The sequence below is a fragment of the Labrus mixtus genome, chromosome 20 (assembly GCF_963584025.1).
Source record: "Labrus mixtus chromosome 20, fLabMix1.1, whole genome shotgun sequence".
In the NCBI taxonomy this organism is placed as follows: Eukaryota; Metazoa; Chordata; class Actinopteri; order Labriformes; family Labridae; genus Labrus; species Labrus mixtus.
The window spans coordinates 7956479-7982531 of record NC_083631.1 but is presented as its reverse complement, the minus strand read 5'-3'; the positions used below and the strand labels follow the sequence as shown (position 1 = coordinate 7982531).

The window sequence follows — 26053 nt, the reverse complement described above, 5'->3', positions numbered from 1 at the left end:
CATTAAAGCATGAAAGAGATGAAGGCGTCACAAGCAAAAAAAAAGGAATTTGAAAAATAGGAAACATTCATAAAAAAAGGACGCTTCCGGCAGTCCACTAATTACCCTCCCAAACACAGCGGCCTGATTGATGTGAACACTTCTATAGAGCCTACACACACACACACACACACACACACACACACACACACACAGCGCACACACACACACACACACACACACAGCGCACACCTACTGTACAAAGACACACACACTTCTGAAGACCCACACACACGCAGGCACATCTGTGATCTTTTGATTTGATGCTCTCATCTGTCCTCCAGATGCGTTTGAGTTACTAACAGATAAAAAATGTGTTTTTTTAAATATAATTATTTAGGTTTTAATGAATGTCAGCTGTGATATAATTTCTTACTTAACCTCGCAACACAATCAAACATCATAAAAAGATCAACGTTTTGTGCCTGTTAGCTCGCTAAGGGGAGGAAACGTATTGTTTTTATTGTTTCTAAACCCCCGTGTGACATCTTGGCCTTCTGTTTCAGTCTCTCTGCAGCCGTGAAATCATTCGAGCTACTGCAGATATCTGTAGAGTCTGAGGGGGACGGGGTTGTAATAACGCCACTATACTCCCAGTTGGAAAAGCCTGGCCCCAGAACAACTCTTGTGCTCTTCTCTATACTCTGACATTTCCATCAGGCTGCTGTGTGGCATTTTCTGTAATTTGGACTACGCTGGTTACAGCAAATTGGAAAAACTGTGACATGCCTCCAGTCCTCGACAAAGATCCCTTCAAGTGGGATGCTCATGGGGCTTTAGAGAAAGAGCAAAAAGAATAGGATTGTCACAATTTTCCTATATTTTGATGATACCACATGTTTTTAGTATCTGTAGTTTTGATGAGCGATAATATCAGAAAGTACTGACACTTTAAAAATCTAAATCTAAATCATAGGACAATTTTGCTTGCAACCTTTTGGTACTGAATCATTGCACAACTTATTTGTACATTTAAGATAGTGTGCAGCAGCTAGCCTGCAAGTTATTTTGGTCATCAAAAACAATAAATCACCCAATGCTGAATGCCTAAGTATTCTGTTTTGGTTGCTTTGGTGTGGAAACAGGTATCAAAATCATTTGATATGAAAAGTGTGATGTAGCTCTCTCTAAAGATTTATTTTTGGGCTTTTTTTGCCTTTAATTGAAAGATAGGACAGTGGATAGAGTCGGAAATCAGGGAGAGAGAGAGAGAGAGAGAGTGGGGAATGACATGTAGGAAAGGAGCCACAGGCTGGATTCCAACCTGGGCCGCCCGCTTGGAAGACTATAGCCTCCATACATGGGGCGCACGCACCAACCACTGTGCCACCAGCGCCCCGATCTAGCTCTCTCAAACGCCTCTGCAGATGTATTCTGGTTTAGATTTTTCACTACCACATGGATCCATTGTTACTTGTTGGGCTGTGCAGCTAATCCTGCTCCAGTGTGAGCTGATGTGTTGGTGGAAACAGCTTCCCTGTGGGATTAATAAAGTACGACATTATTGTAAATGACACGCTTCATCGCTCTCTCTATGTGAGAGACAGCGAGCCTCGGCATGTTTTTGTTAAAGCCACTAGATGTGCTGCGGGTGTTGTGAAGCTGTGGTGGTTGGTATCATGCTGTCACACACACTGTTGTAGCCCCCTGGGCTGACACACACACACACACACACGCTCCACCAACAGTGCACCATGCACAACCAGCCTGCACACATTCACAAGCACAGTGGCAATTTCTGCCTCATTTAAAAACACATACAATGTACACTCTCTTTCCCCTAAAATCTGCGTTTATGATAACAGTCTTGTAGTTAAAGTGCGGTATGACTAAAGCTACACACTCGTCTTTGACACGCTCGTGCACACATGGCAAACTGTGGCCGTTCTCCTGTGAAAGTGCTTTGGGTTTGGGGGCACAAACAACTTAGCCGTGCTGTGGAAATGACTCGCTAACAGATGCCAGGCTCTGACTGAGCCACAACATCCTGCAGGCAGCACTTAGAATAGAATGAATCCCTCTTTTTCCCCCTGCTCTGCCGCTCTTTTCTTCCTCACCTCCCTTTCATGTCATTCTCCTCTTTTGATGCTTTGTCACTTTATCCCCCTCTGCCAATCTCTCTGGAGTCTGTTGCAAAGCTCGTTGCATTACATTTCCTATGGAGTTCAAGGCTCACACGGCTCTGGGACAGGCCAGACATGTGAGACTGGATCAAAGAGTGACCACTGATGTTGAGCCATGAGTAAAGATCTCTGGTAACTGCTGGAGCCGTGGTAATCCCTTTTTGTGATATTTCTTCACCCCCTTTGTGACTACAGAAAGTTGACGCTCTGTTCTTTTTTCTCTCTGTCCCTTCCTCTCTCTCTCTTCCTCCAGGATGGTCGAGTACTCGTTGGACCTGCAGAACATCAACCTGTCAGCTATCCGGACTGTGCGGGTCCTGCGGCCCCTTAAAGCTATCAACAGAGTGCCAAGTGAGAACACGTTAAGATTTCATGTGACTTCTGGTTTTCTCTCTGCTCATGCTGGAGTTTCTCTTTTTGCCTTTCTGTGTTGGTGCATTCACATTTGCACAAAACTCCTGAGAACTCCATGACATTTTCAGGGTGAGCTGATTGTGTGAAAAAACAGATAGCAGAATTGTTCACTCTGACTTTACCTGAAATTCTTCCTGCAAGCCTCTATAGTAAATTGTCCTTGTGAAGTCGGGGCGAGCTGATGTGAGAATGCAGCAGGAAATATTCAGGAAAATTCAACGCCAGGGAGTGGGAGGGGGTGATGACATTTAAAATCCTGCGACCGCAACATGATCATAGACTGTTTGCACGTAATGACACTGCCTCAAGTGTTTTTTTATTTGCCAGTATGTTCTTCCTTGCTCTTTTGTTGATGTTGTAAAATGTGTCAAACTAACCCTATCACTGATATACTTGGATGTTAAGGCTCTATTGCTTCGTCCACCACTCCTGCATCGTTCTCTATTAATTCATCAGCTTGAATATGTATGCACGTGTTTCACATCCCCAGCTCCTCCTTTCGCCCGGATGCTACCTTTTCCCCGTGAGGATCGTTAAACATTCATCTTATGCTTAATCACGCAGCCCACTCAGGCCCTGAGTCACAGCTTTATCAGATTCCCAAACCGTCCATTAATGCTGCTTCGATGATCAGTCCGTGACCATAACCTTGTACTTCTCATCTAAAACTCCGTTCTTGGCCAACTTTTTTTAATTCCTATTGATTTCTTTGTCCTGCTGCCCCAACAGGAACCTCTTAATCATTCTGAGCACCAATTATCCTTCCCAAGCTCAGATCGAACCGGCGTCATCACTTAGTTCCAGCACCTTAGCAGTTAGCTCAAGCATTAGCGGCCAATGCTAATTTAAAAAAAAAAAAATGTATTATTACTTTATTGCAGGCTGTTTTACTTCATTATAAGTTGTCATATTTCATCACAAATTTTGTTCATCCTGGCACATTTTTATATATAATTTTTTAAACACACAAGAATACATACAACATGGAATAAAATAAAAATGAATAAAAATCCAAAGAAAAGGTACGAAGAGAATATAATTAAATTAAGATTTAGAAAAAAAAAATAATGCTAATAATAAGAAAAATAATAATAATAATAAAATTTAAATAAAACCGTAAATTCATTTACAGCCAATGCTAATTGTGAGAATAAAGTTTTAGAGTCTTAAAAATAATTTTCTTGGTTTGTTTTGTTAATACATTTAATAAAATCTATGTTTTTATAATGATAACACAAACCTTATGTGATTGATAATACGTTCTTGTTAGTCCTGAGATGTTAGCAAGCCGCTATCTCTGGTCTCAAAAAATGAAGCCAATGCGGAAGTGCAAAATCCTGCAGTTCGCCGAGTGTCCACTAGAGGCTGGCTCCAGGAACACTGGAAGTCACATACACACCACAGCATTTTTACACCATAATTAAACATGTTTACAGCCTGGTACAAAAAAACTAAACAGGTCTGATTAGTTATTGTCATCACTGGAACACACTGTTGTTCATCAAGAGGCTTAAAAAGGTTGACTGAAAGTTAATATTTACAGTCTATGGATGTTAACGACTCACACGTGCAGTTTTAAAAGCTTGAACTCATCAGGTCAAACAATCACTTTGGCGCTCTCATTATCAAGTGGCCCAGATGTCTAACCCCCTGCAGAACATCCTGGCTGATCAAAGGATACAAACTTTTCCTCGATATCTTAAAGTCCCTGAGAGAGACTTTAAGCTTTTCCACTTCCACTTTTTAAAAAAATCATGAAACAAGTCTGCAGCAGATGGGGAAAAAGGGAAACCTGTTTCGAGAGACTGTGAAGAGAAAATGTCACATGTGAGGGATAGAGATGCACAGATAGAGGACAGAGACGCTGTTTAAATCTGATTATTGGATTCTTTCTGGCTGCACAGGCTGAGAAGACTGCGGGCAACTTATGAATCATTTTAAGCTTAAATCTCGTCCTGTTGTGTTTCTCTGCTGTTCCTACAACCCCCTCTGTAACACTTTATTGTTCTTAACTTTTTACTCTTAACAACATTGGTTCCATATCTCTGCAGGTTCTTCCATTTTAATGTAATCACCTGAAAAAAGTTGATTTCAAACAACTTAGTTAAAAGTTAGCTTTCAGATGGAGCAAGCAACCAGGAACGTTCTCTGCCATGCAGCAGCGTCAACAAAGCATGCATTTTGCACTTTGAGTAGTTTGATGAGAAGATATTGTAAGCAGTTTGCAAAGTGTTTGAGAGATTAGTTTTCAGATTGCTTTATTGGATTACACTTCATGTCATGTTTCTTTGTGACCATGAGTTAGTTACATGATGTTTGAGGGCCATTATATTATACAAGTGTATGCAATGAACTATAACTGTCACCTTTCTTTCAAAGTCAATATAAACTGAAATTACAAGCTTGGTAAAGCTAGAAATTCTACCAGAGCTGTTTTATTGGATCATGTATCATGCGAGTGTACCTGAGAGGTGCTGGAGAGTTAATATGTGAATGTTTTATCGCAATTTGGTCTGAGCCTATTCCTAGTTTCTGTTTATTTGATTTCACATTGTGTGTGTCTGTGTGTGTGTGTGTGTGTGTGTGTGTGTGTGTGTGTGTGTGTGTGTGTGTGTGTGTGTGTGAGAGTACATACAGTACTGTTATTGTTTATGTCGGTAAGCTGCATGAGTATGTGGTCGCCTCGTTTCATCTGCTATCTGTGACCCCATTAGAGGTGAGGAAGCATGGGGATAAAGCTATTTGTTCCTCCATTTGTTGGATTTCTGTTGTGCCCACAGATTCACAGGGAACACGAGCACATCCTGACCCCTCACACACACCCCAATTTGTAACCTTCCACCAAAGCGGGCAGATAATAGTCCTGCAGTATGTGTTTGTGTACAGTTGTCAGACTTCTGTTTGGATGAAATTGGTGCGGAACAGAGGGAGTGCTAGACAGGACGGGAGAGGTAAGGACAGTAAAAGACAAGAAGCAGTCTTTGGTGGATGAAAGCAGAAGAAAGAGAGAAGAGAACTCTTGTGGTTCTTTAGTGAATAGGCCAGGCAGATAGTTGAAAATGTGTTTCTATTGTGGTGTGAGGAGGACATCCATCTTTATCTGGGAACAGCAGGAGCTGGCAGAGTGTACAGTCACAGGAGGAGAGATGGATGGAGGCAGGTATTAAAGAAGAGGGAATGAGGAAAAGGAGAAGAGAATGTTGTTTTCTTTGCTTGTTTTACTTTTGTTTGACATTTAAATGTAATATCAGTGTTTAGTTTGGATGTATTTTCCTCTTTACTTCTTCTCTGCTGCTTATTTTGGCACTCCCTATTTTCCGGCACAGCCTCCGGACGTGTCTCATTCCTGTTCTCTCCCTCCATTTGTCTCTCCCTCTCTTCACCCAATTAGGCCTAATGGGACAGTGGCCTAATGACAGGGACCCTGGGGAACAAACACATTTAGTCGTGCCTCCAGTGCCACCAGAGACACACACACGCACCAGCAGCGCCGCTGCTCTCCATTTAATACCAGTTGACGAGATAAATTAGCCAGAGGAGGAAGACGGTCTCTTGGGTCTCAAGATAAAAATTTGTGACATAACTTCAAAATTACTTTTATTGCTTTTTCATTGTTATAATCCACAATAGGCCCATTGATGTCATATCAATATGTTAATAGTTTCTTAAAGGAAAGCATGAACTACAGCTTTATATTATTATAATAATTCCTTTATAAGACTTTGCCTTCTTGCACACTCTTAACTCTGCTGCCGTCTATATGTGAGGGATAAATGAACCTCTGAACCGGAGTGCATACTCACTCGTGTAGATGTGGTAAAAATCCGAAGGGAGTGATGGCACTGACTTATGGAATGGGGTAAACTTTTATACCAGCTTCAGAATCAGAATCAGATTTATTTACAGCCAGGTATGCTTACACACACAAGGAATTTAACGTGGGTGAACTGTGCTCTCTTATGTGCAGGTACAACATTAAATATCAACAATAAACATAATAAGAAAAGATTAATATTTACATGACTAAATATGAAACAGTGCAGTGGTGAATAGTGCAAAAGATGCTGAAGTAACATGATAATAACAAAAATGCAGTTATGTGACAGATGGGTCAATTAAGATGTCAATTACAGTATTTACATTAATAAGTGTCCGTAGATTGTCATTTAAATGAGATAATATATATATACATATATGTATATTCACAGTGACACAAGCTTGTGCTTATGTTCACTTGAGTTTGTGTATGAGTGTTATGCATGGATTTCAGTTTGGTGGCTGTCAGGTGAATAAAGATAAACTTTACTGATCCCCCATTGGGATAAATTTCTTTGTTACAGCAGCTCAAAACAGTAGTATAATTAGTAAAAATAGCAAAAAGTTAAAAAACAAACATATTTACATTAATTAAATAAAGCAAGAAAATTACAATAGAGATAACATGATACTAGGCATATACTATAAACACTTTCACTTGTGGAAAGACAGAGGACAGTTCTGATTAAAAACACACAGTGTGTAGAATGACTGATTGTGATCAACAGTATTAGAGTCTGAACATTATTAGAGTCAATGAAATAGAATGCATTTACAATAACGCTTTGCAAACTCCACAACATGAATGCAAAAGGAGTGAAAAGATGTCCGTCAGGAACACGTTCATGTGTCCGTCTGTGATAACGGTCCATCGGAAACACCTACCAGATCCTAGGGGCTTCAACTCCTTTGCATTCATGTTGTGGAGTTTGCAAAGCGTTTTTCACAAATGCATTCGCCTGACACCTCGCAGGTATGTGTGCATACTTCATCATGGTTCTTTTCTCCCTCCTTCTCGTCTTTGTGTCTCTCTCGCAGCTTGTCTCCTGTCATTCTGTCTGTCTGCAGTTTAGCTGCACTGTCGTGTTTATAACACATTAACCTACCGTTGAGTTGTTATTCACGATTCCCAGTATGCCACTGAAAAACACAAACACATCAGACACACAGGAGCATAATCAGACTACACGCACACACACAAACACCTCTCAGGTGGCAGTACGGGGTAGTGTCACCTCATGAGTGTGTCACATGTTCGTTTCCATTCTTCATCCAGTCGGCTCTCTTCATTGCTCTATCCACATCTCGATGTGTCATCACTGCAGGACAGACTGATCCCCATCGTTTAAGGTCATCATTGTTTGACTCCAGGACACGCTTGTTTTTCTGCAATCAGGTTTCGTCTGATCCTAAACGAGACTCCCTGAAGACTCATTACACTTCTTTGTTCATGCCGTGGACGGGTTTGAATCCGCCGCTGTGCAATCTCTAACGAATGTCATAAAATGAAGGAGGGTGCCACAACTCAACCTTGTGCTTTAGAAATTACTTTCAATTACTTCTAAATTGAAAAAAAAAAAAAATACATTAGAAAGGGAATGCAGTACAACCAAGATGAGGTTTTTGAGAAAAGCCCACAGAGGGTTTCTATTCCCCTTTTTCTCCGTCTGACTTTTCTTTCAAAAACGTGCAAATAAACTGAAAAAAAAACCTGGATGTCGGTTTAAATAAACTTACCTGGAAACACTGAACACACATTTGATCTTTTCACTATAACATCCACAACTCAAGCTCCACTGACAACCTCTTTGTCGTGTGTAGGCTTCTTACTGCTCAAGGTAAGGAACAGATACTGGTCTTAGTTAAATGAAAAGAATAACACTGATTTAAAACTGACATTTATCCACATTCAACATCTTTCCTAACCTCTACCTTAGTGTTGTACAAGCCTTAACACTGTCACAGTCTTGATCAGGGATGCCAACCGCCTAAGTACTGCCCCCTACATCCAATCTGACCACTTCCCTGTGACAACAAAGATTGAAGCAAAGTCCCTCTTTGGCAAAACACTTGAAGGTCACATTTAAGCAGTTTAAATAAGTCTCAGAGCTTCCTAAAACATGTGTGTGAAGTTTCTTGTTCTAAATCCACTCTGATCCTGTATTTGATCATGCCTATAAACCCCTCTATTTCAGCCCTGCTCAGAACAGGCTGTTTCTGTGTCTGTACCTTTAAATATGTAAATGAGCTGTGTCTGACCACGCCCCCTCTCTGGAAGGGCTTGGTGTACTCGGTCTTTCTCGCTCCATGTCCTATTGTTTAAGGTAAGAAGGCAGACTCAGAGGGCAGAACAAACACCTAGCTGTGGGAGTGTCACCCACCTGGGGGAGGGGTTACTGCCCTTTGTGATGTCATGAAGGGAAAATCAAACGGCCTGTTTGACCACACATTTTCTGAAAAGTAGAGCAGGGAGAAGACGGAGAGGATGGACTTTTCTCATCATTGGGGGGTTTGTAGACGGACTAGGGACACATATTAGAGTTAGAACAGCATGGTGAAGTGATTTTTGCATAATATGTGACCTTTAATTATTTAGTATTTTTAACAAGTAATTGCAGCCTTGTAGTCCAAGCACCTGATAAAAGATGTGCATTAGAGCAGTTTACACGCTGATTTTTCTGTCCTCATCAAAAGTGTAAGCCTGTGACCTTCTGAAACACACAGGTATGCGTATCCTGGTGAACCTGCTGTTGGACACCCTGCCCATGCTGGGCAACGTGCTGCTGCTCTGCTTCTTTGTCTTCTTCATCTTCGGCATCATCGGCGTGCAGCTGTGGGCTGGGCTACTGAGGAACCGCTGCTACCTGGAGGAGAACTTCACCCTGTGAGTGCAACGCCATAGATCACTGAATGTGTGTGTGTGTGTGTGTGTGTGTGTGTTTGTGTTGAGGGCACTTATTTTATACAAGTCTAAAAGTATGCTGTATGTTTCCTCGATTTTAACTTCACAACGTACAGAAGCGTTACTCTGTCTTCAAGCCTCTCTACCTTTTCCCCTCTTTCAATCTCTCTCGCTCAAGCTTCAAAGCCACAGTCACTGAACAGCTTTTCCCAGTTTGCAACTGAGAGCGTGATTAGAATCCAGCTGCATGCCTCCATATTCATGACTCGACATGACAGCATCACCCACCGTGAGTGTGTGTGTGTGTGTGTGCGTGTGTGCGTGTGTGTGTGTGTGTGTGTGTGTGAGTGACATTCACCAGTGTTCAGGGGTGTTTCATTTCATGGCTTTCTCTCAGCTGCCTTTCTCATGTTGGCATCACTCTGCTGTAAAGACACATTCCCCTGATGTGTGTATTTTAATATGTATATGAGCTCGTACTCTCTGCTAAGGTCTCTGCTTTTTGTTGACACAGCATATTCTAATGTCAGACCTCAGAGCCGGATGAAAGGAGACACGTGTCACCTTAAAGTTGAGAGGCAACATTAACCGCAACAACCTTTTGTAGCAGTCGCTCCATGAGGTTACGTTAACCTTTGTTTTCTGCCATTTTCTAAACATGTAAGGGTGACTGTTTGTGTAATTGAGCAAAAATTGAGCACAAATTATTATTATGACTAAAGTAGTATTTTTGCATCTTATTTAAAGCATTGTGCTAACATATTCTGCAGGTTTTTTCAGGGTGCTTGTGAGCTTAATTAGAGAGGTCGTCCTGAGTTAGCGCTGGAGGACTATTATGCTAAGCAAAGGGCTAACATTAGCTCTCTGGGAGGTTATAATGGAGTGGGCTAAGTGTCGCAGTCAAGTGCAATATTCACTTTGGCATTTTACACCCTCCCTCTTCTGATCTCTACCTTCTTCTCATGCTTCATGCTGCCTTAGTCTTTCCTTTCTGCCTCGTTCTTTTCTTCTTTTTTTTTTTTTACCAACTCTCCTCTCCTAATAGCCTGCCTGTTTTCCTCCTGATTTATTTCTCCAATTTGAAAAAAATAATAATAATAACACATTCAGAGCTGGAGCGATTTGTTGTGGAGACGCATTCGTTCTCTGAGCTGCCTCATTACCAAACATATTTTTTCCTCTAATGACCGCAGAGAGCGGGTCAACCGCACCTAAAAAGACATTTTTATTGTGAAGGAGAGTTTGTTCGATTTATTTCCTAGAGCTAGATTAAGAAGTCGGTCTCGCACATATTTATCTGTTTCTATATGGTGTGCCCTTCTCTTTTTTTTTTTTCAAACATTACTTTTTTTCCTCCCAAGTGTCCTAGCTTGGAAACTTTCTCTTATCTGTGCCGCTCTGAAGCCTCGATCTTTACCTCTGCCTCTTCATCGGCAGGTGTGTTCTCAGTGTGATGCCAAGTTTTTGCTGTGCCACGCTGTGCTATGCCGGGTCACTGGCAGGGGGGAAACAGAATTCATTCATGCTCCACTAGCCTGACAGCCCACCCCACTCCTCCCTCTCTCTCTCTCTCTCTCTCTCTCTCTCTCTCTCTGTCTTTGTCTTTCTTTTTCTCTTCATCACTTACTTCACCTGAGCATCATAATAATTCAACTATTTCAAGGTCACCCACAAGCCTTCCTCCTTTTAAGATCATCCTTTTCTTGTGTCCTCCGTTGAATTACAACATGTTACAGTGCTGTATATCTCATTAAAGGCTTTATATGTGATTTTTCACACTTAAATATAATATAAATCAAGTATATCCTCTGAAAATAACTACCGTAATGACCGTCTACAATGGGTGTAACACCTGAGTCCCACTCTCTGTGATGCTTTCCGAGTTTTCCGAGTCCTATCTTCACTTTGTTTACATCGCCGGGATGGCCGGCTGACTCCTCCCCTCGTGCATAAAAGTTGTTTAATTGAGGGACTAGAGAAAAGAAGAATAACATACTGTACTCACTGCTTAACTGTGTTTCTAGATCACGATCATTTCAGGTAAATTTACATGCAGTGTGAAGATACGAGCATAATAAAGATCGCTAGCATTAGCATGCTAACACAACAATGCAGCGCGAGTTGTTTTCATTCTGGTGCTCAAAGGCGACATCTGCTGGATCAAAAAATCGCATATGAAGCCTTTAAGTTATGTCTCATTGTAAACCAGAGAATCAATTCTGGCTTTCTCAGATACTTCCTATGTCGTTATGAAGTCATATATCTTGATATGGCCGCTGTTATCGATCCTCCTGCCTGTGCTTACATGTGTGGTTTTGTGGTCGAAGCAAAAGGAGAGATATTCCTCTTATGAACATCAGCGTTGACTGGAGCCGGCTATCAACAGGAGGAGACAGCGAAGGACGACGAGAGAAGAGGGGAGAAACGGGAGATGATTGTAAATGAGAGACTGGTGCTGAGGGGAGAAGAGATTCAAAGGGAGAAAAACTGTAAACGAGAGAATAGCGGGGTAAAGAGAGAGAGTAAAATACCTCAGGTGTTAGATGCACTAGTGTGACAAGGTGTGCTAATATAGATGAAGTATATCGAGGCAGGTGAGAAACTGTGACCGTGCAGCTTTTCTGATAACTCATCCGCTGCAGAAAAAAACAAAACAGGAATGAGAAAGCAGGCTGATATGTGCAGAGAAGCAGGGATTAGATATGGAACAAACAACAACAACAGAGCCTCCAATAAGAGGGTTAAAGTGACTGACAAAGACGGGTGGAGTTACCCTGAATGAGTGTGTTCTGATGGAAAAGGTCTTTTTGTGCCCTCTCCAGAACCAGAACTAAAGTACAAGCATCCTACACCAGGCCAAGGAGAAGTGCTTTGAATGATTTTCTTTTCTATCTTTTTGTTGGTTGAAGTAATGAAACATGTTTACAGACTCATAATAGTCTCATCAGCACACAATCACAGCGCCGACAGCCATCTTTAACTTCAAGTAAATCTATAAAGTGTAAATACGTCTGAGTGCCCCGGCTGACACGATGTGAAAGAGAAACTGTTTGGCATGCCTCCATTAAATCTTAGAAATAAAAAAGGGCGACATCTCAGGAAATGATGAGGCGCTTCACATGGTGGCAATCACTCAGATTCAGAATTTAGAGTCGTGCAGTTTGGCAGGAATCAGCCAAAAACAACTTCACACTCACTCACTTAACGAGGGGCCACTTACAGGTGGTGAGTGAGTTCATTTATGGGGAGTATAGTGTTTGTGTTTATGTGTGAAAAAGGTGTCAGTGAGAGAGAGGATAATCTGTTTTCCTGCTTATTTCACGCTCACGTACGCACACACTCTCACACGCTCTTTCCACATGACTTATTTTACATGATTAAACAATCTGTTGTCGGCTGCTAAACACAATCCAAACAAACATACTTGGCCCGTATCTCTAACCACACATGAAACAGCTGCTTCAGTATCAGGACATCCAGCAGAAATCCAGGTCTATTAACAGAGAAGAGTATGGTTTCTAAACAGGGATTAGAAAGATGTCTGTGTCGGGATTGGAAAGGTTTTCATCAGGGGGAAACGTGGACATTTCATCACAGAGCCAAACTCGGCACAAAAATAAAATCCTACTCAGGAAACAGGAAAATGAAAGCTACTGATGTACTGTAAGTGGCAATTAAGAACATTTGGAACAAGGCACTGATAGACTAGTGGTTAGTGCGCGCGTCCCATGTACAGAGGCTTAAAGTCTTTATATGTGATTTTTCACATTTAAATGTAATATAAATCAAGTATATCCTCTGAAAATAACTCTGTGAGTCATGACTGTCTACAATGGGTGTAACACCCGAGTCCCACTGTCTGTGATGTTTTCAGAGTTTTCAGAGTCCTATCTTCACTTTGTTTACATCGCCAGGACGGCCGGCTGACTCCTCCTCTCGTGTATAAAAGTTGTTTAATTGAAGGACTAGAGAAAAGAAGAATAACATACTGTACTCACTGCTTAACTGTGTTTCTAGATCACGCTCATTTCAGGTAAATTTACATGCAGTGTGAAGATACGAGCATAATGAAGATCGCTAGCATTAGCATGCTAACACAACAATGCAGCGTGAGTTGTTTTGGTTTCATGCTGGTGCTCAAGGGCGACATCTGCTGGATGAAAAAATCGCATATAAAGCCTTTAAGCCCTCAAGAGCGCGCGGCAGGGGTTCAAATCCGACTGGCTCATCCTTTTCCACATGTTATTCCCCACTTTCTCTCTCTCCTTGGTTTCTGACTCTATCCTCTGTCCTGTCTCTAAAATAAAGGCATAAAAAGTCCCCCCAAAATAAATCTAAAAAAAAGAAAAATCGAACAATAAAACACAATTGAGAAGTGTTGATGAAAACATCAGGAAAGGACATGTTTGTAAGAATACATTTCTTGGAAACTCGTCACTTGGGTGCTCCTCTGGTTTTCACATTGCACCATCGGGTCTCCACCAGGAATTAAACATTAGAGAAAAATAGCAAAGAGAAAGTACAGGAGTGCTGCTTTAGCGCTGAGCGACCTTGAGATGAGCCGGCCTCTAAATTGAATGCAAAATGTATTCTTGTTCTTTGTTCACTTCCTGATGAAGTTTACAAACTCAGAAGTCTGCTGTGAACTTTAGGAGGAGGGGGGGGGGGGGGGGGGGGGGGGGGGGGGGGGTCTATTCAGACGGGCAATTTAACGCCTCCTTCTCTGCTCCAAACAGAGAAGGAAGGACCGTGTGGGATTGGATGAGACGTCTTATTCTTGTGTGGTGGTGTCTGACTTCTTCTCCTCAGGCCACTCATTTTGTCATGTCCTGACCAAAGCATGACCCCGCCCTGTTTACTGCTCCTGTCAGCACGCCTTTGGTTCGCTGCACTAGCTTACGGCGCTGCTCTCTAGTTCACTGCTGGGTCAGGTTTTTTGGGGGGGGGTTTTTCTCTCACCCTCACATATTGTATCTCTCACGGCTCCATTCTCCTCCAGATAATAGTGCAGTAAAGTACCAGCTTCTGGATGTCTTTTTTTTTTATAGAGTGTGATTAAATGTATTTTTTAATTGCAGGAGATTGAAGAGACAAAATAGTGAATCTTTTTTAAAGGATGAAAAGTAGGTCTTTGCATGTTTTTGCATGTATGTGTGTGTTCACAATGGAGACAGGATATACTACCCTAGTGCTTGTTTGCAGAGAGAGCGTACTACCTAATCATATAGCATCATTTGCATTTCTTAATTCACCAGCCTGCCTTTAATGACACACTTATCTCACAGGCTTGGTTGAGTACTTCCAGGGATTTACTTTAAGTGACTGTGCAGCAGCAAATGTCCCTCGTCGCCCCTTCCCACTTCATCTCTCTCTTTCTCTCTCTTTCTCTCTCTTGACTGTTGAAAACAGAATAATCTACTGTGTACTATATTATTCCAAAAAAACTCAGTTTCTCACCTTGTCCCCTCCAGCTCTTCAGGTATGACCCTGCCCGCTCCGTATTACCAGCCGGAGGAGGACGACGAGCGCCCCTTCATCTGCTCCCTGGCCTCCGACAATGGCATCATGTCATGTACTGACGTGCCGGCGAGGCGAGAAGGAGGACGCACATGCTGCCTGGACAGGGAGGACGCGCTCCACAGACAGTCTCTGGGCCTGAGTCCTGAGCCCATGGCCAACGGCAGCGGCGCTGGTGAAGCACTGGGACTGTGCATCAACTGGAACCAGTATTACACTCGATGCCACACGGGGAGTAGTAACCCACACAAAGGTGCCATCAACTTTGACAATATAGTGTACGCCTGGATCGTCATTTTTCAGGTACGTTCAATCTGAGTGTGAAGGGGACCACAGACTGTGGGTTGCCTTTTTTTTTTTTTTTTAAACGTGAAATGCAAAATATTAGTGGCACCGGTATCGGTCTCCCAGAGGGAAGAAAACGTTTCAGCTGTCCATTTGGTTCTGCAAAAGTCCACAATGTGCAGTTTCTGTGCAGCTGTGTTGCTCTCTCTAGCACTATCTGTTGTTGCCATGTGGAGTGAGCAATCCTGCTAGCTACAGGTACGGTAGATAAGTTCTCATAGTAGTGAAGTCGGGACTCTCAGCCTACGACCCATTTGCTGAGAGTCGGGCTGCACATGTTGTCTTTTCAATCAAACCAGCACTCCACAAGGTTTATTTACTTTACAGTATATTACCGTTTTCTTTAAACATAGAAGCACAGGAGGGAAAAAAGCTTTTAAAAATTGACGCTTTGTGTCCAAGTACGTTGATAGTGTGAATTTATTTAGGTTGCGTGCAGTGGGTGATGGTGGCAGCTGCACGTGCGGTCATGATGGGGCATGTCCTTGATGAAGCTTTATGGCGACATAAGAATTTATGTTTGTGATTGTTCCCACCAGTGTAAAGGATTCATCCAACTCTTAGATGAAAAAGGGTATTAACAGTGCATCATTTTAAGATCAGTCTTTTTTAGGAGCCTTTAAAGTTAGAGTTAAAAGATTCCTGATTCTTGATTAGGCCAGGGTTGGAAACCTTGTAGAAACCAGCAGGAATAATCAAAGATGGAACCTCTTGGTTAAATTCTAAATACTTAAAATACCTTGAGCATAAGAACTCAACTTGTATTTTTTGGCTGATTTTCAAATCATTCTTCTTGAGGTGAAATATTTCTTATTCTCTTATTTGCCAGGTATCTATTCTATCATCCAGTTCAACTGAATCCATTTGGTTTAAACACCCGATATGAATATGATAAGATTTTAGATTAAATCTTTTTGCTGAGCGAACCTTGGCGTGCCTCTTTTTAGTGTCTTTAACTTGTTTTTTTCTCAACACTCAGCAGAATCTTTTCTTCTAGGTGATCACTCTGGAGGGCTGGGTGGAGATCATGTATTACGTCATGGATGCCCACTCCTTCTACAACTTCATCTACTTCATTTTACTCATCATTGTAAGTCGACCTCATTACTAAACGTTCCCCCGCCTCGGTGGTGTGTTTGATTATTAAAAAATGTAAATATTGAAGTGTAACTGAAGTTCATTCCCCAATATTCTGACGAAGGTTGTCTCTCGGCGTCAATACATCGAGTGAGGACATTTTTCCTGAGTGGTGGATTGAAGTGTTAATAGACTTGTGTAAATCAATAGCAGCATAAAAGACTGTCTACAATCAATGTCCCATGGAGAGATGTTAGGAGGTGGCTGTTTTGTACATTAAGCCTGGTGTGAGAAGTAAAAAAAGAAAAAAACAAAAGGAGAGAGGAGGAGGGAAGAGGCAGGGAGGGTAAATCCAAAAGCCTGGATGTGCTCAGTGTGCAGAGGTGGATAAGTGCCAGGTGGTCGTGTAATAGTTCTGCATTCAGATGCCATTAGCTTTCTGAAGGGAAGAAAAAGACAACTGAGGGTAAATGAATGATTGGAGGGTAAATATGAAAAAGGAAACCCATGTTTTAGAAACAAACACGTTGATCACAACCACACAAGAGGTTCAATTTCTGCACTTGAAAAATAAAAGACTGTGATCAGAAAACAGAGCACAGCCTCTTCCTCACTATGTCGTACATGTTTTCCTCTCTTTGCCTCATCTCTGACCTGCAGTTAGCTTTGACACTGTGTAATCTTATTGCACCCAAAGATAGCAGACATGGTGTCACAGTGAGATCACTTCTGCCTGGTTCTGCTCCTACACTGATCACAGGCCCTCATGCAGTCTGGATTGTATAGCCCAAAACAACAACTATAGTAATGTCTAGTGCACTCTGCAACAGCTGATAACATTGTCTAATTTATATTAAGTAAATGGTCATGTTTCATAAGAACATCTTCAATAAGATGCAACAAGCAAGCGTGCCCTGAAAAAAACAGTCATTGTCAGTTTAACTGGAAGTTAGTGTACATGTAGTGTTAACGGAGTAATTTGTGTTAAATGTCTTCTGAACTGATTTAAAGTTTTCCAAATTCCAAAAAGGGTTTCAAGTAAAATTAAGAAAATGAGTCATAAAGGATATACACTTTTAGTAAACTAAAGGATTTTAAATACAAGTCAATTTGATGAGGGAGGTTTTAAATGTTTTTAGTGAATAGAAATTGAGCTCAAATTCAGTCATCCTAAAATTTCAAGGCAGCATGCAGGCGTGATATTTCCGAAGGATTTGAACAGTGGAGCTCCTGTGTGTTGCTTAATATCTTGGCGGCATTAGCTCAGTCTGTAGGGACTTTGGGTCGGGAACCGGAGGGTTGCTGGTTCAAGCTCTGATATGGACCATAATATGGAAGTTTGGAAAATTAAAAAAGAAGGAATGCCTTGAAAGTGTACATCACAGAGAGGGTCTCTGAAACTTATTTGGTATTTCTTATTTGTGACCTTTGTCACATATTTAATTAGGCTTTTTTTTTATCATATCTTATGAGTGTTGCAGCAAACTTAAAATGTAGTACCCCTATTTTAAAGTTCATCCTGTCGGGTTTATTCCTGGACACAAAACTTAAAGATGTGAGAAGTTTTGTCCAACAGGCTCGTCTTTATTTGCTTACATTTTATCAAATGAGCAGTTTTAGTGTCACATTGCAGAGTGTGAATGAATGAATAAAGGGACTTAGAGCTAAATGCAACAGAGAGGGCAATCATTAGGAGGCTTTGTGTGTGTGTGTGTGTGTGTGTGTGTGTGTGTGTGTGTGTGTGTGTGTGTGTGTGTGTGTGTGTGTGTGTGTGTGTGTGTGTGTGTGTGTGTGTGTGTGTGTGTGTGTGTGTGTGTGTGTGTGTGTGTGTGCGTGTGTGTGAGAAGGTATCTACAGATAAATGTACTTGACAGCTGCAGCATGCAAGCACACACACACACACACACACACACACACACACACACTCAGCTGTAAGAAAAGCCTGTCGCCGTCTTCATTTGTGTGTGTAATGTGTGTGCAAACATGCTCTTGTCTGTGTCAGTGTGAATATGAGTGTGTTTGCATCCGTGCATGCATAATGCAGTGATCATCTGAACGCGAGATATTGGACTGCCCGCGCTGATTATGCGCAAAGCTGTCCACTGATCAGAATCACAGAATGGACACACACACAGATGCAAGCCTGGAGGGAAATCAAAGCCCCACACACCTGCAGGGCTGCTTTGACCCACAGGGCCACAGATGGGCATCTCTCCTCCCTCTCCTCACACAGTCACACACACACACACACCTTCCTATCTATGTTTCCGCTCTCTTTTTTTCTCTCTCTCTCTCTCTCTGAATTTCTTTCGAGTCTATTCCCTCGCAGCTTCTGCAGCCTCTCTCTTTCACCTTCCCCTGCATCTTTCATCACTGTGGATGAAAGTTTATAGGTGGAAGGTCATTAAGTTTGGGCTCTCTGGATTCTGTCTGTGCATGTTTTATGGAGCGTACCTGCAGCAAATGTTTTCGGCCTTGTAGCTGTACATCAGTGTGTGTGTGTGTGTGTGTGTGTGTGTGTGTGTGTGTGTGTGTGTGTGTGTGTGTGTGTGTGTGTGTGTGTGTGTGTGTGTGTGTGTGTGTGTGTGTGTGTGTGTGTGTGTGTGTGTGTGTAAAAGCGTTTCCCAAGGAGAAACAGAGAAACATGTTCAGATTTGTAATGAACAAAACTGAGACTCTGCTGCAAGCTGCTCCATCAATCCAGCAGTCTGGGTTTTTTGAGTTGTTCAGCATCAGCTTATATTGATTTAATCATTGTTCTGTAACCAGCTTGGAGTAGTCCAATAAAAGCCATTTCACACTCCTGGAGTGATTCCAATTACTGCCGCTAAAAGGGTCGCCCAACACGTATCAGTCACATCCCACGCTCCTCTACAGTCCCCTCCAACCCCTCACTTTGACTCATGATATAAAAATAAAACCCCCGTTTGTTAAGACAGTCAAATAGATATGAAGGGCTGGATAAAGCATTATTTGTTAAAGGCTTTTTATGTGATTTTTTCATCCAGCAGATGTCGCCCTTGAGCACCAGCATGAAACCAAAACAACTCGCGGTGCATTGTTGTGTTAGCATGCTAATGCTAGCGATCTTTATTATGCTCGTATCTTCACACTGCATGTAAATTTACCTGAAATGAGCGTGATCTAGAAACACAGTTAAGCAGTGAGTACAGTATGTTATTCTTCTTTTCTCTAGTCCCTCAATTAAACAACTTTTATACACGAGGGGAGGAGTCAGCCGGCCGGCCCACCGATGTAAACAAACTGAAGATAGGACTCTGAAAACTCTGAAAGCATCACAGACAGTGGGACTCAGGTGTTACACCCATTGTAGACAGTCATGACTTACAGAATTATTTTCAGAGGATATACTTGATTTCTATTATATTTAAGTGTGACAAATGTGTATAAAACCTTTAAAAGAGTCAGACATGAGAGAAGTTCAGATATTGAGTTGGAGTTGGGTAAGGGAGGGGGGGGGGGGGGGGGGATGTGGCTTTAGGTCAGAATAGATTTGGAGAATAAAAAACATGATAACGGGAAAGATAGCCAGACGCTGAACTCTGCTTCCAGCATGTGTTGGCTCGGTCTGTCTGCTCCAATCATCGTGGGTTTGGTAGGAAGCCAGCTCTTAGAGACCTTTAGCATGTGTGCTAACATGTCTACAGGGGAATTGGCACACATTAGTTGAATAAGCAAGCAAATGTGTGAGTTTGATGCAAAATAGCGAATGAATTCACCGTTAGAGGATCTCAGTTCTTTACTTCCTACATCTCTTAAATCAGCAACATCTGCTTTTTTATTTATGAAGTTTTTTCTTAGTGAAGTTAGACAAATCTTTGTCTCCCTTGAGCCCCTTTCTTTTTCCAAAAATCATTTTTTTTTGTTTTGTCTACATATCACTGCAGTGGTTTCCCACCATTGCTCTATCCATCTATCTGCCTAACGTTGTGTTTGTTTGATCCGCATCAAACCAGATCGGTTCCTTCTTCATGATCAACCTGTGCCTGGTCGTCATCGCCACCCAGTTCTCGGAGACCAAGCAGCGGGAGCACCAGCTGATGCAGGAGCAGAGGGCGCAGTGCCTGTCCTCCTCCACCCTGGCCAGCATGGCGGAGCCGGGAGACTGCTACGAGGAGATCTTCCAGCTGGTCTGCCACGTCCTCCGCAAGGCCAAGAGGAGGTCTGCGGCTTTCTACTACACGCTCAGGGGTAAGCCCCCTCCGGCTGGCAGTGGCAGGGGGACCAGGCGCGAGCACCGGCATTCAAGGCACCCGAGATGTGAGTAGGAGGGCGAAAAAAAAACGTTTGGGGCTATTATTTCAGAGTTTTAGAGTTTTATTTACTGGAAAACCAAACTGATGATCGAGGAAATGGATAACTACGATCAGCGAGTGACTGTGAATGTGGCTGCATTTAATGGCTGTGATTTTATTTTTGATGCACCATGCTATGATAAAGCTTATATTCTTTTCTTTTTCTTTGCATCGGCCCAGCAACCCACTGTCCGCACCAAAGCAAGCAAGACCACAGCTCTCAGCCGCCGGCCAACTCCATCAGTCTGACGGTCCCTCAGAGTCCTGACGACTGCCCCATATGTGCGCTATCGCTGAAAGAGGCGGCGAGGGCCGTGGGGGACTCGGCCGACGCCGGGGAGGAAGGCGAGGAGGATGTTGTGAAAGAGACGGGCAAGGAGGAGAACCATCTAGAGGAGAGGGGAGATGGAGAGAAAAAGAAGACGAAGAAGAAGAAGAAGAAGACGTGCTTTGGACATTGTAGAGATATTTGGAATGATATGAGGAGGAAACTGTGGGGCATCGTGGAGAGCAAATACTTCAGCAGAGGCATCATGATCGCTATTCTCATCAACACCATCAGTATGGGCATCGAACATCACAACCAGGTGGGATGGTCATTGTTACAACGCGGTGCTATTTTACTAAACAGAAAGTTGTTTTCACCCCTTTCGTTGTTGAGGGGCAGCCGAGGAATTTATAAATCAAAGGGAAACTTTGAAAGTTTTGCAGCTTAAATAGCACAGATCAATCCCTTTGGGCTGAGGTGTGAAGCATTTTTAATCTGATCAGGCTCTGATTCTTTTTTCCATTTGAACATAGCAATTGAGAGAAGGAAAATATCTATGAAGAAAAGAAAAGTACAGTTCATCACCGTCTAGAAATCATTTAGGAAGAATACAAAGAACGATATGGTACATGCCTTCAATCCTTTAAAATGACATGCCATGTTTGATTTCCACAAAGTTTACCAGAGTCTCACCACAGCCTCAGCAGATCAACCACTATCACTGCCGATGAAGCGTTGCTGCTGCTGCAAAAATGTAATAATAGCAGATGACATTCAAAAAGGATGAGAGTGTGGGAGTGGAGCATCAGTGTCATGCAGTTTCCCTGACAGAGGTGTAAACATTTAGCCTGGCGGTAGACAAAACTGAGCTGGATTTTTAACACGGGGTCCAGCTCCTCCGAGGCAGAGCAGGCAGGTGTCTGAGAGCCTGCCAAAGGTGCACACATGCATACAAACACAATCACATGGTGCACATACAGTACACATTCATTTGTGTCTGGTGTTTGCATGCATCAAAAGCATATGTTTTTTTTATATTTGAGGATGTGCACAAGCTGAAAAACATGCAGGAACATACAGTGACAAACTGTTACATAAAACATATTTTTCTCTTCCCTTCATTTCTCCCTCACAACTCATCGCCTCTCTGTTTTCTCCTTCTGCACTTTTTCCTCTCCTGCTTCCTTTCCGAGTTAATTTGACTTCCACCTCCCTTCTCCATAGATTCCTTTGTGCATCATTTTTCCCTGCTTGCTCCTTTGTTCCCTGCTGTCTTCCTTTCCTTCCTTTCCTTCCTTTCTTTCCTTTTCTTCCTTTCCTTCCTTTCCGTCCTTCCCGCCTTACCCCGAGTGTCTCATCAACTCCCGACTCCTTTTTACCTCCCTCACTTTCACCCTCCGTCTGCCTGCTTCTCTCTCCCTCTTTTATTTCTCCAACCACCCACTCACTCTTTGACAGCGTACAGAGTAGTTGCTTTCTCTCATCTCTGAAGACTCTAAAAATAAACGAGGGGATGTGGGGGGGATGGAAGAGAAGGAGACGACTGAGAGGGGAAGAAGAGTGAGGCAGACTTCGGTTACACAGCAGTTTTCAGCCCTGTGTCTGTGTTTGAATCTGTATGTTATTGTGTGTGTTTTTTTGTGTGTCAAAGTCGGCATGCATGGAGATATGTAGAGACATTCCCATGCACACACTCACAGACGAGTCTGTCTCTTGAGTCTTTTTCTCTCTCCTGACAGAAGAAGTGATACAGGAGGTTTTTTTTCTCTCTCCGCAGTAGAAAAAAGTCAAACCTCATGCAAGTTTGTTCTGAAACAGGAACTCTGAAACTGATGCGCTTCTCCTTGAAAAACTTCCAACCACAAGACGGCCTCAGTTGCTCCCTGCGCTGTTTTTCGGGGGGGAAATGTTCCACTCAAGCGTGGTTTCTAATTCAAATTGCATATTACCCTGTGAATGTCTGTGAGAGAGTTGCATGACGGCGAGTTTGAAGATGAGCTACATTTTCTTTTGGGTGCTACGTGCATTTGCATCTGGACATATGTGCAGAAGAGAAATTGGCACACTGACACGCAGGCTTGGAAACTAAAACTCAAGTCATTCATATTCTAGCAACATTCACAAGTTAACTGAGGAAAGGAAAGAAGCAGGGAGAGGAGATGTGTACAGGAGGATAAACTCTGAAATATTATTCAGGTGATGGGAAATTAGGGTAAAAGGTCAAGAGTAGAGTCGGAGGGCACAGGTGCAGGGATGTGATTGTAAGCATAGTAAGAGACTAGAAGAGAAAGAAGAGCAGAAAGCGAGGAGAGGGAGGATTGAGGATATTTTGTGAGTTTAGCTGTGATGGTTCTGTCAATAGCGGTAAATCTCATATTGTGTGTTTAGTCTTCTTGACGTAGGTCAAGGTTAGAGCTAAGCGCTGAGGGGTAGAGCATGTTCAGTCCACTGAATATTCAAACTAAAAATCCCTACATTCACTTTTTTTTCTACTGCAGCTCGTCTTGTAGTTTTGTTTTTGCAACATTTCTTTTTTTTTTTTTTGTATTTGTTTCATCAAGTTCTATTTTTAAAAAGTGGTGAGTAAGGGTCTAGCCTGGGAACCCGACGGATCTGCCAGCTCATGTTTTATTTGCTCTGGCAGATGTGTCTGGCTGCCGCCTGTTCAGAGAGATTTCCATCCGACCTGATTCGAGTCGGGGCCAATCACAACGGCTTATCTGATATACTGCCCGTTTAGCATCGCTGAGCTCTCCGACTTTTGCTATTGCTTTAAGATTAAACAAACTCAACAGGTGTCACACACATGGTAGGTGTTGGCTACTGAATCGTGTCATGCAAAACGTCCAAAACAAGCTCTATGAAGTTTATGTTGGAGCTAAGTATCCGTCCTAGCAGCCCTACTGCTACAGTGCTCTGATTTGATGTAGCTTCCACAGCAGAGAGTGCGTACACAAATGGTCAAGCCTGGCTCCGCCTCCTCCAGTTCCTAGAATATTTCCTGTGACGGGCGGCGTCATATTGTGAATTTGCAACCAGAGTCTGCGCGATAGAGATCGGCTGTTGGTCCAGATACACTTTAATAGTAATAATAATAATAAAGTTTATTTATATAGCGCTTTTCGCAGACAAAGGTCACAAAGTGCTTTACATCAACAAAAAACAACAACAGCATACATACAGTGAAAGAAGAAAAAAAAAAAAATTAGTACATCATGGATGACATTATAAAATCCTGCTATAACCAGGAACAATAATTGGCACAATAAAACATAGATGAGTAGGTGCACTGGGTGGACCTGATTACCCATAGGCCTGTCTAAACATTAACATTTTTAATTGTTTTTTAAAAGACTCAACAGAGTCAGAAAGACGTAGCGAGACGGGTAGAGAATTCCAGAGGATTGGTGCTATGGACTGAAACGCACAATCTTTAGTATTCTCCTTTTTGACGATGCCCCCCCCCCCCCCCCTTAGAAATGCAAAATGAACCTAAACTCCAGACAAATCTGCATCTGTGAAAATAGTTTCTCAGTGGCTATAATATGTCACCGTCTTGACCTCAGTCTGCTTAAAGGTCCGGTGTCAGCTACAGTGCAGAGCTGCAGTCACAGGAGATATTTTCCCAGACTAAAGCACTGTGGTCAAAATTGAGCTCATGAGATTTGGACTGTTTTTTATTAGGAGTTAATTCCTTTACCGTTCTTCCAGTCCTACTCTATAGATTTTGAGAGTATTTTTCTCCCCTCTCCTCTATTCTGTCATGTCATCTTCTGCACCTCAACAATCCCTCTACTCCTTCAGCCGGGGTTCCTATTTCTGCCCGTTCTCCTTCCTCTGATCGACAGCAGGATATTGATCGGTGAAGAGATGGTCGGCCTGATAATGAGACTCAGAAAGAGAAAAGAAAAAAAGGGATGGAGATAGATTGGGAGAAAGGGCGGATTAGGGGAAGGGAGGGCTTGCAAATGTGTTTTTCTCTCTGACATGGTTTGCTAGCTTCGGGAGGGGCTAGTTGGCTTTTTTCTCTGCTGGCTGTGAAACTGAAATTCACAGGGGGTATCAGAGAAAGCATCTGATCCATATCTTGCATAACTCACATTCACACACAGAAAACTTGAATAAAGGAGCTCTACTTCTGCGCACAAACACACACAGAAAAATGGAAATGAACCCAGGACTGACTGACATGTTTGTTTTTGTTTCTTTCTTCTGTGTGTGTGTTTGTGTGTCTTTGTGCCAATTCCACATAACATGCTCTCCTATTCAGCCAGTGTCTGACACCATGTGTTACACACACATTTGGCACACGCTCCATTTTATTTTCCTGTGCATTATTTCTGATGTGTTGCTCCCCGAGTTTTTCCTTCACAATTTCCTTTGAACAAGCTGCGCTGAGAAACTTAATTTGTTTCCCTGTGTAACATATCCATCTCCTCCTGTCCTCTCCCCTGCCTAAGATAAGGTGTTATTATCCATTTTATTTACCAGGTAAAAAGAGAAATCCCTTTTCAGGTCAGTGACAGTTTGACTGACAGCCTTTTCGCTGCAGCAGCAGCAGCAGTAGTGATTGCAAAGCAGGGGTTTAATATCAGCCGTGTTTTTATCTATCTGTCCTCTACCTGCCTCCCTGTATCACAACTCCTTCCACCAGTTTCTCTGCTCCAGCTTCCAGCTCCTCCTTGCTAATTTTCATCATGTGTGTATCTTATATACGTTTGTCTCCACGCAGCCCGACGAGCTGACCAATGTCCTGGAGATCTGCAACATCGTCTTCACCAGCATGTTCACCCTGGAGATGATCCTCAAGCTGACTGCTTTCGGCTTCTTCGAGTACCTGAGGAACCCCTACAACATCTTTGATGGGATCATCGTCATCATCAGGTCTGAGATACAAATTAGCTTACTCATTGCTTGGTAAACAATGTGAATGTGGTTTCCCCCGGGCTTTTGGAGCCTGCCTCAAGTGGACACTCAGGGAACTGCAGTTTGTTGTACTTAAACATTGTGACTCGACAACTCGCGCTGCATTGTTGTGCTAGCATGCTAATGCTAGCGATCTTTATTATGCTCGTATCTTCACACTGCATGTAAATTTACCTGAAATGAGCGTGATCTAGAAACACAGTTAAGCAGTGAGTACAGTATGTTATTCTTCTTTTCTCTAGTCCCTCAATTAAACAACTTTTATACACGAGGGGAGGAGTCAGCCGGCCGTCCCGACGATGTAAACAAA

General features: G+C 42.5%; 2 protein-coding genes across 5 annotated transcripts in view; both read left to right on the top strand.

Annotated features, from left to right (window-relative positions):
- Positions 1–26053, top strand: part of lgals2a (lectin, galactoside-binding, soluble, 2a) — a 205454-nt gene that overhangs the window by 110257 nt on the left and 69144 nt on the right. The gene's annotated exons all lie outside the window — the stretch shown is intronic.
- cacna1ia (calcium voltage-gated channel subunit alpha1 Ia) overlaps positions 1–26053 on the top strand; it is an 84325-nt gene that overhangs the window by 10709 nt on the left and 47563 nt on the right. For 3 of the 4 annotated variants that reach the window (XM_061027073.1, XM_061027072.1, XM_061027071.1), the window contains exons 1-6: positions 6876–9276; positions 14766–15114; positions 16154–16246; positions 20211–20514; positions 20730–21136; positions 25550–25701. In XM_061027073.1, coding sequence (XP_060883056.1) covers positions 9119–9276; positions 14766–15114; positions 16154–16246; positions 20211–20514; positions 20730–21136; positions 25550–25701 — 1463 coding nt within the window. In that variant the 5' untranslated portion in view covers positions 6876–9118. Of the gene's footprint in view, positions 1–2415; positions 2514–6875; positions 9277–14765; positions 15115–16153; positions 16247–20210; positions 20515–20729; positions 21137–25549; positions 25702–26053 lie in introns of those variants that run through there. The other variant, XM_061027075.1, reaches the window with a different exon arrangement.